Source organism: Limanda limanda, chromosome 19 (assembly GCF_963576545.1).
Source record: "Limanda limanda chromosome 19, fLimLim1.1, whole genome shotgun sequence".
Taxonomy (NCBI): Eukaryota; Metazoa; Chordata; class Actinopteri; order Pleuronectiformes; family Pleuronectidae; genus Limanda; species Limanda limanda.
Window position 1 is genome coordinate 10,836,214 of NC_083654.1, and position 10,100 is coordinate 10,846,313.

Genomic DNA, 10,100 nt, shown 5'->3' on the forward strand with positions numbered 1-10,100 from the left:
AGGACAAATTACAGTGACCGTTACTTAAGGTTTTTATGTCAGTGTTTCTATAGCCGTTTAGGTTTACATATGGGAGAGCAAACTTACAAAATAAAAACAGATACAAAGCGAAGGCTCATATCGATGACACACAATCAGGTGTGACGGATGAACATGAGTCCAGTTAATTGCGGTTCCTTATCCGGCCTCTTTAGGCAGCTCCTGATAAGCTCTCCAAATCTTAGCACCTCACAGCTAATAAAGCTCCCCACTGGAAGGCAGGGGTGTGTGTGTGTGTTGGGGGTGGGGGGTAAAGAAAACACAAAGATCTTTAGGCCGTCTCTCAGCACTTTATCACGTGACACCTTCTGTGGGAGTGGATCTGCCATCAAAGACAAGAAATCCTGTCAATAAGCTTGCAATTTAGGATTCCACAGGTTCATTCAATGTACAAGTATTTCAAATCACTGTAGGGAAAAAAAAGAAGCAATGCCATCATGTCAAAATATATGGATCTTTAATTTGAAAGAAATATTAATACTTCATTAGGGCCCGAGCACTGACCTGACAGGTGAGGCCCTATTGAAATTGTAAGGATAATTTCTATTTCTTCTGGTTCTCAGTCAAAATGAAGACAACACACCATGTGATACCTGACAATGCAACACTAAAGAAACCTGGTGCAGCACTGGACACACGATTCATTTTTGCAGGGTTAAATGTTATTTCCTCTTCCTGCAGCTTTCACAAAGACAGTGCTACCAATGACTTCAGAGGCAAAGACAACTCATTTCTTGAATTGAGTTTGTGTCTTGGTTGTTAATTTCTTCCCATTTGGAAGAAACCTGCTCTTGTTACACATGAAGCTTGAAGGTTTCACTCCTGGGTTTGTGTCCCAGCAGGGATGAACGAAGCAGTTTTGCGCCCCCATCTGGCAGCAGACAGGAATCACAACCCAGTAAGTGTCATTAGGACAGAAGCTACAAAATGAAGCTGCAGAAATACTCCTGACTGCCAGCCTGACCCTATGGTAAACACTTTAGAAGAGCCCAACATGCTGCAGAAATCTTGCCCACTATGAGGCACATCATTATATTCCACTGGCATTAACATAATCAGTATCAACAGATTTTTTCACACCCGATTTCCAAACAGAACACATTCTGTTTTCAGATTCTTAACTGTTCAATGTGGTTTTTCCTCTTTTTGGATTTTGGTGGTTCAGGTACTTCGCTAAATCCTGATGTTACCTCTCTACCAGTTTCATGTTTCCTCTTTTTGCTTGGCTTGTCACTGACATAGCCGCTGGAGTCGCTCCCCTGCACGGGACAGAGCTCACCCCCCTCCTCTTCTTCTTCTACTTCTTCTTCTTTCAGACTCTTCTCCTTCTTTTTCTTCTTCTTTTTCTCACCCACTTCGTTGCCATTTGCCTCATGTGTCATTCCATTAAGCTCTGGTGTTGTGACGCTGTCCTGTTGGCAGGAGGGTGTCACCTCCCCTTCTGACTCCTCTTCTCTGACTTTGTCTTTTTTCTTTTTCTTCTTTTTCTTGAGTGTGTTTTCAGGAGATGCCTCTGTGGTTTCAGGGTTTGTTTCTGTGTCTGCCGTGTCTGGCTGGTCTGCAGGGATGCCCGACTCGGAGCCCTCACCCATGGCCATCAGCTCTTGGACCCTTGGACACAAAGACAAAACACAAAAATCAATCACAAAGTGTAACAGATACTCAACTGATGCAACAAAAACATGTACATTGACATTGTAAAAGGTGTGAATAGTTTCCAGATTTCTTTTGCCATGCGCCTCCTCCTCCAACCACGGGTACAGGTCAATTACCTGGTTCTGTCCAGCCGCCCTCTGATCAGCAGCACCCCTGCATTATCAGCATCGAGTGCAGTCACTTCAAACTCCAAATCAGCTCCGATCCTTGGCCCCGCATCCCTCCAGGTTTCCATAGTGACCAGGTTTGGTTTGGGAATGCTGGCGTTGAAACAGTCGTGCACCAGGCAGCCAACATGGCTTACACCGAGTTTATTGACCTTACCCTGGAAAAACAAACACAGTGGAAATAAAGTATGATACTCTCATCACAGATGGGCAAGTAATGAAATGTTTTGTTTATGTGGTTGTGAGGGGTTGACAATGTCTTACAAGACATAAAAGTAATAAAAGCCATTAAAAACTATAATATGCCAGTGTAATATTTCAATTTTTTTATTTCTTAAGTTACAATAAATTCCACAAATCCATGACTGTAGCCGTGTGCCTGCACCTGGAAGCACAGTGTGTTACTCTGGATGACAACATTCTGTAAATGAATTTAACCTCACCAGCAATTTCTGCCCTTTTGTAGGTTGAAACACGATAAAATTGGCCTCTATGTCCATGTGGATGTAGCTGCTGTCGTCAAAGATGTCTCCATGCTGCCCCACTATACTGATGTTGTCATAAGCCAAAGGGACTCCTTTCAGACTGCAAGAGACAATAGGACAGGATGTACAAGTTATAAATAGTTTGACTCAGTTGGACCTAACATGACACAGCTTTAAGATACGATTAAGATACATTTATTTGTCCCAAACACATGCACAGACATGCACAAGCACACTCATGCAAGGAGGGAAATTTAACCTCTGCTTCCTGTGGCATTTTTCCAATTGCACCTGAGACTTTTTTGTTTGTCTGGTCATGATACACCTGTGTATCGATTTTTGTGAAGATCGGTCAATGTGAACACATTCTGGGGGTCTCGGGGGGGCACTGTTGAGCCATTTTGCGACACCCATTGAAAATTCCTCCAGAATATGTAAATTTTCACCACTTTATAACTTTCTGCAAATTTTGGTAAGAATTTGAGCATGTTAAAGCCCTCAAAAAGCCAATTCATTTGCCTGAATAATAATAATAATCCTTACAATTTCAATAGGGCCTCACATGTCAGGCAGTGCTCGGGCCCTAGTAATGCTACAACACCAATAATAAATTCAGTGTTCATTTCACTACTTTCTGAGCATTTTTGAAAATATAACTGCGAGACGAACTTTAAAACCATTCCATCCAACTGTTCTTAAATTCAGTTTAACTGTACTTCACACTTCAAATCAGTACAGGGACCTATTTTATCGTACTTCTTATTCTGTTCCCTTAACAATCTAATGAAGGGAATCTATTGGCAGAAATCGAATATAAAATAATGCCAGTGATATTTCCAGTCGTGTTTGATCATCTAAATTTAAACTGCCTGTCCTTTGTTTTATCGGTCTTATGTAATATTCTAATTTTCTGAGATACTGAATTTTGGGTTTTCATTGAGTGTAAGCCATAATCATCAACATTTAAAGAAATAAACGTCTTAAACATTTCCTTCTTTGTATAGTTAATCAATATAATATACGAGTTTCACTTTTTGAATTTAATTATCGAAATAAACGAAATTTTCCATGATATTCTAATTTATTGAGATGCACCTGTATATATAGAGCTCTGCCTGCCATTTATTGTCCACTTGATGGCGCAGTGGAGCAAATGAAGCACCATGAAGCTTCGGCCCACGAGTGAACCAAGTGGGTGGAGGGCTTCAATGCTTCATGAAGCTTCATCTCCCTATCACTAGTCGACACAGCTGTATATAACTACCACGGGGTTCCTCCTCCTGTTGTTGGAGCTCGTACCTCTGGGAGAACTTGAGCAGCTCGGCCTCCAGCTCGACCAAGATGCCCGTCCTCTTCTTCTGCAGGAACATGGGCGGCAGCGCGACGTGCCTCCGGTGCGTGGTCACGACCAGACACGAGTAGGGCGCAGACAGCAGCTCGGAGGCGGCGGCGAACGACGGGATCGAGCACGGGGCCGCGCCTCGGTACGGTTCGCCCGGTCGGACCTGGTCGCAGGCGGCGGGGACCTCACCAGACATGTTCTCACGCTTTGGGTCGACCTCAACATGCTCGAGGTTTGCCATGCTGGTTCACAAGACCGGAAGAGTAACAACGAGCGACTTCCGCATTCAGGCTGTTAGACAGGAGAGAGCGTTTTTTAGGGGCACACCTGCTGGGGAGGAGGTGGAATTACAGCAGTGAGAGTCAAAAAGTTAAAAATAATTGACTCATGCAATTCATTTTTTTTTGTTAGATTTAATCTGCTTTTCTTAATAGAATCATTGTGATGCGAAACAAATTGTATCTTTGTTGATCTGTTTCTTCTAATCTGTTTTGTTCTGTTTTGATAGGTGACCTTGCCACCTAAGTGATCTTAAAGCAGGTATGAACAGGATACAGAATCAACGAACGCCTCCTACAGTTGAACAGTTTGACAGTGCAGTCAGATGAAATTTACATAAACCAATAACAAGACAAACTTTAAGGGCGTTGAGAATGAAACAGCAGTTGCTCTTTAGAACAACTGGATCAGCTGGTTGTGGTTTGTGCTCATCCTTTGATGCATCTGATTTGATAAAATCTCTTCCTGCTCTCACTTATAGATATGACTAGATGCCTGATATACAAACATGGATATGCCATACAGTACATTTGGCATGACTGTATTTTCATGCCAAAGCATTCCATTATCATATGAAATTTGCATAAACCAATAACAAAACAAACAATAAGTGCATTGAGAATGAAACAGCAGTTGCTCTTTAGAATCAGAATCAGAAGGTATAGAACAACTGGATCAGCTGCATTCGTGGTTTGGTGGTTTGTGTTTATCACTTTGAGGCATCTGATGTGATAAAATCTCTTCCTGCTCATTACCCTCGAGGTCAGACGATGTCACGCAGAAGTTTTGCCACCTGACCTCATCAGCCAAACGACAGCCATACATCAATGAGAAATGATTAGAAGAAACAGATCAACAAAGATACAATTTGTTTCGCATCACAATGATTCTATTAAGAAAAGCAGATTAAATCTAACAAAAAAAAATGAATTGCATGAGTCAATTATTTTTAACTTTCTGACTCTCACTGCTGTAATTCCACCTCCATCCTCTACTCAGTAGAGGATGGTTGGTGAATGGCCACCATGTCCCAACAAGGCTGAGACGTCAACAAGGAGGTGGCGGAGTCATGTTTTGGGCCGGAATCATGGGGAGAGAGCTGGTAGGCCCCTTCAGGGTCCCTGACGGTGTGAAAATGACCCCGGCAAAGTACGTAGAGTTTCTGACTGACCACTTTCTTCCGTGGTACAAAAAGAAGAACCGTGCCTTCCAAAGCAAAATCATATTCATGCATGACAATGCACCATCTCATGCTGCAAAGAATACCTCTGGGGCATTGGCTGCTATGGGCATAAAAGGAGAGAAACTCATGGTGTGGCCCCAATCTTCCCCTGACCTTTACCCTATTGAGAACCTTTGGAGCATCATCAAGCAAAATATCTATGTGGGTGGAAGGCAGTTCACATCCAAGCAGGTGCTCTGGGAGGCTATTATGGCATCCTGCAAAGACATTAAAGCAGAAACTATCAAAGAACTCACAAGTTCAATGGATGCAAGAATTGTGAAGGTGATATCAAAGAAGGGGTCCTATGTTGACATGTAACTTGACCTGTTAAGATGTTTTTGATTAAAACCTTTTTTTGATTTCAGTAAATATGACCTCTTAATGCTGCAAATTCAACAAATGACAATTTTTAGTTCTTTACAACCTATAAAATATCTTGAAACTCAGAAACTCAGAGACCTTGCATAATAATTTGTAACACTGCATTTTGAGTTTTTTATTTTTGAAAAAAATACTGTTATCATTGGGAGGTTTGTTCAATAAAATTTGAATTATACTTTAACAGTTGATGAATTGAAAAATATACTGACTGGCTGTGCATTACTATTTAGGAAAATCTGAGCAAAGTGTAATCTGCATAATAATGTGGAACGCGGTGTACATCTACATGGATCATGAATCCTTTGATGCTGAGCCGCAAACAAACAACTCCACTCCTGCAGTGTCAGTCTTTCTAGATCAAAGGAAACTTTATGTCTTGTTATTATTCCTGGTTGGCTCACCACAAACCATCCTCCCTTTTCTGACATGACTCACAATGCCTGCAGGTAGCAATCATCTGGAGGCAAACAAACTCAAACAGGTCAGTCCAGGACTGATGACACACAAGGACATACCTGCATGCACTTGTCCTTGGTGACAAAATGTTTTTCACCCAGCAATTGCAAAATATCTGTAACTATGACATTGGAGGAGATGCGGTGGACTAGTGGCAGAAACTTGGACTATGGGCAGAAAAGGTCTCTGGTTTGTCTCTGGTTCGACTCCACGGAGAAACAACAAAAAGACGAACCTGGATTGATCTGTCCAAAAATCCAAGAGGATTCTCCCTACCCTGTCTAGTGCCCCTGAGCAAGGCACCTTACTCCCCCAACATCTGCTCCCCGGGCGCCGTACATGGCTGCCCACTGCACCAGATGGGTTAAAAGCAGAGGTTAAATTTCCCTGCTTGTGCATGTCTGTGCATACGTACGGCTGTCGTTGGGGTAATGAAGTCAGGTGGCAAAACCTCTGCGTGACATCTTCTGACCTCGAGGGTAATGAGCAGGAAGAGATTTTTTTCAAATCAGATTCCACAAACAACGAATGCAATGTACAGTATGCAACGAATTACCCGTCACGCCCTTTGTGTGGTGACTGCACTGTCAAACTGTTCAACTAATGCGTTCATTGATTCTGTATCCTGTTCATACCTGCTTTAAGATCACTAAGGTGACCTTAGGTGTCAATTGGTGCAACTACAGTACACATGAACACACAATCACCACACAAACACACACAAATAGACACACACACACACACACACACACACACACACACACACACACACACACACACACACACATATAGATATCAAGTGTGGCTGTTTTCTGACAGAGCAACACTTCAGGAGGTCACATGATTCAGCATTTCACCACCGGCGTGTACGCACACACACACACTCACAGTGCACATATCGAGCTCTCTCGGCCTCCATGGCCCACTCCTGTCTGTTGTCAAGGTGATAAATGGTGACGTGGTTTCCTAGTCAGCAGGTGCTCCCTAACTCCATCCATCAGGACCATCAAGGGTGGCACGGCACTCCTCCGTAAACAAAACAGTTTGGAACTTAGTCTTTGGCCTTAGGGAGATATAGATATTTTGCCTGATGATGCTCCAAAGGTTCTCAATAGGGTAAAGGTCAGGGGAAGATGGGGGCCACACCATGAGTTTCTCTCCTTTTATGCCCATAGCAGCCAATGCCCCAGAGGTATTCTTTGCAGCAGTGTTAATTTTGGCAGCTATTTTTGATTTAGTCTTAGTCTTTTGACGAAAATGCATATTAGTTTTAGTCTAGTTTTAGTCATTTTTATCCTTCTTAGTTTTAGTCTAGTTTTAGTCGACGAAAACAAATTACATTTTAGTCTAGTTTTAGTCACATTTAATAGCCACATTAAACTCCTTATCTTCCCTTCTAAGGTCCAGGGACCCCCTGTGTTGTGTCTACAACTGCATACTAGTCTAGCTTGCAGTACTTAGGTTGTCCATTGGATGTCCCTCCTATAGGTCTATAGCAGGGGTCGGCAACCTTTACTATCAAAAGAGTCATTTTGCCCCCTCTTCCCCCAAATAAAATTTGTCTGGAGCCGCAAAACATATTTGATAACAAAGCTGATAAAATTTGATATAAAGTTATACTATACTAATCTGTAGATTATTGCATTTATGAAATTATAGAACAACAATAAAGAAAACCGTTGACATTTTATTTATTTTTACCTGTTACAACAAAGAGAAACACCAAATGCTTATGAAGAGGAGAAGAAAATACACAGGCAAGTGTAGGCCTACTTTGAAATAAATTAAACGCAGAACTATGTAGGGTTATTTGAGTCATCCCCATATTTGTGGGAAATGTATGAAATAAGAAGTACCCTATTTTGAAATAAATAAAAACATATAGCTGCAGCCTATATATTTTAGTTGGCGTTGGCGAAATGTGAAAACAAAAAGTGAAAGCAGATCAGACCGGAGGAGGAAACTGAAGCTCGGTAGAAACCAACTGCAGCTTCTGCTCTGATCCAGAAGCTGCGGCGCTGATCTCAGAGCAGCTGAGACCAGAGAAACTCTGTGTTTTCACTGTTTCCAGTGATAAGAAGCAGGTGAGTCAGTGACCGGCCTGCTTCACATGAACGAGCTCTGATCTCACTGTCTCTCTGAGCGAGTGCGCGGGGCCAGGGGGCGGAGCCTCGGGACCGGAGCGCTATGGGAGCACACACACAAACACGCACACACACACAGACACACACACTCGCCGCTCCGGGTACTTCATGACGGCCTGATACGATTATGTTTTTAAAAATTGTTGTGACTTAGTCAACCGCCAACATTTTCGTTTCGTCTCGTCTCGTTAACGAAAATTAAAATAGATTTCGTCATAGTTTTTATTTTCAAAGATCCATTTCGTTACGTCTTCGTCTCGTCTTAGTCATGGGAAAAGGGGCGTTAACGAATATTTTTCGTTATCGTTATCGTCAACGAAATTAACACTGCTTTGCAGCATGAGATGGTGCATTGTCATGCATGAATATGATTTTGCTTTGGAAGGCACGGTTCTTCTTTTTGTACCACGGAAGAAAGTGGTCAGTCAGAAACTCTACGTACTTTTGCCGGGGTCATTTTCACACCGTCAGGGACCCTGAAGGGGCCTACCAGCTCTCTCCCCATGATTCCGGCCCAAAACATGACTCCGCCACCTCCTTGTTGACGTCTCAGCCTTGTTGGGACATGGTGGCCATTCACCAACCATCCTCTACTCCATCCATCAGGACCATCAAGGGTGGCACGGCACTCATCCGTAAACAAAACAGTTTGGAACTTAGTCTTTATGTAGTCCTGAGCCCACTGCAACCTTTTTTGCTTGTGAGCTTGGTTTAGAGGAACGAATAACAGGTTTAAGGACACTTGCAAACCTCTTGAGCATCCTTCATCTTGAAGTTTGCAAGACTCCAGAGGCACCAGCGGCTTCAAACACCTGTTTGCTGCTATTCAATGGCATTTTAGTGGCTGCCCTCCTAACCCTACGCATTTGTTTGGCATAAATCTTCCTTATTTTGCCTTTGTCTGAACGAACCCGCTTGTGCTGTGAATCAGTGACAAATTTCTTCACCGTCCGATGATCACGCGCAATTCTTTTGGAAATATCCAATGTTGTGATGCCTTGACCAAGGAATTGCACTATTTGCTGCTTTTCAGCAGCAGAGAGATCCTTTTTCTTCCCTATTTTGCCTGAAACATGTAGCTTGCTTAATAATGTGGACCATCCTTCTTAAGTAGTTTTCCTTTGATTGGGCTCACCTGGCAAACTCATTATAACAGGTGTCTGAGATTGATTTCAATCATCCAAATAGCCCTGAGACACAATACCATCCATGAGTTTAATTCAAAAACCAAAAAATGAATGTTTTTGACCCTTATATCCAATTTGCATAATAATGTGGAACGCGGTGTAGAACATCATGTTTTAATTGCGTGTAATCAAACTTTGACGCCACACCACAGTCACACGTGTGACGAAAAAGCAATCCCTCAATCAGTTTTAGTCTCCGTCTTGTTGTGATGACACTCATCTCAATTTGAAGTTGATCCGATGAAAGCCCTGGTACAAGTACATCAAAGTAAAAATGTGGAATATGGCCAAAATGGCCACTAAAAGCAAAATAGCAGGCTTCCTGTGGCATTTTTCCAATTGCACCTGAGACATTTTTGTTTGTCTGGTCATGATACACCAGCCCCACATTGATCATGTTGACGGTGCAGTGCTGCAGGTTGTCAATGCATGATACTGTAATGTTTTTTTAAGATTAAATACATGTATCTATTGAAAAAAAATGTTGGGGTTTATTGATGATTGTACTATAATGTGGCATTACACTCCTAACACCTCACAAACACATCAACATATTTTAGATCATGGAGAACTCCTCTTGCTGCTAAGTGTGTATTTGTAAATTCAACTTAAAAAAAACTAAAACAAAAAAGAATTCCAACGTTATAGACTCTGATTTATCTTACTTTATTTGAATTCATTTTTTATAAGAAGCATTTATAAAAATATGTCTCATTTATAGATATGACTAGATGCCTGA

At 42.0% G+C, this 10,100-nt stretch overlaps 1 protein-coding gene across 1 annotated transcript; it reads right to left on the bottom strand.

The window, feature by feature from the left end:
• Positions 1-479: 479 nt before the first annotated feature.
• On the bottom strand, positions 480-3,930 carry polr1f (RNA polymerase I subunit F). Its single transcript, XM_061092664.1, has 4 exons — positions 3,647-3,930; positions 2,306-2,447; positions 1,812-2,020; positions 480-1,650 (listed from the first exon to the last, which is right to left on the bottom strand). Exons 1-4 carry the CDS (start codon positions 3,928-3,930, stop codon positions 1,149-1,151), a joined length of 1,137 nt encoding a protein of 378 aa, XP_060948647.1. The 3' UTR covers positions 480-1,148.
• Between the last annotated feature and the right edge of the window lie 6,170 nt (positions 3,931-10,100).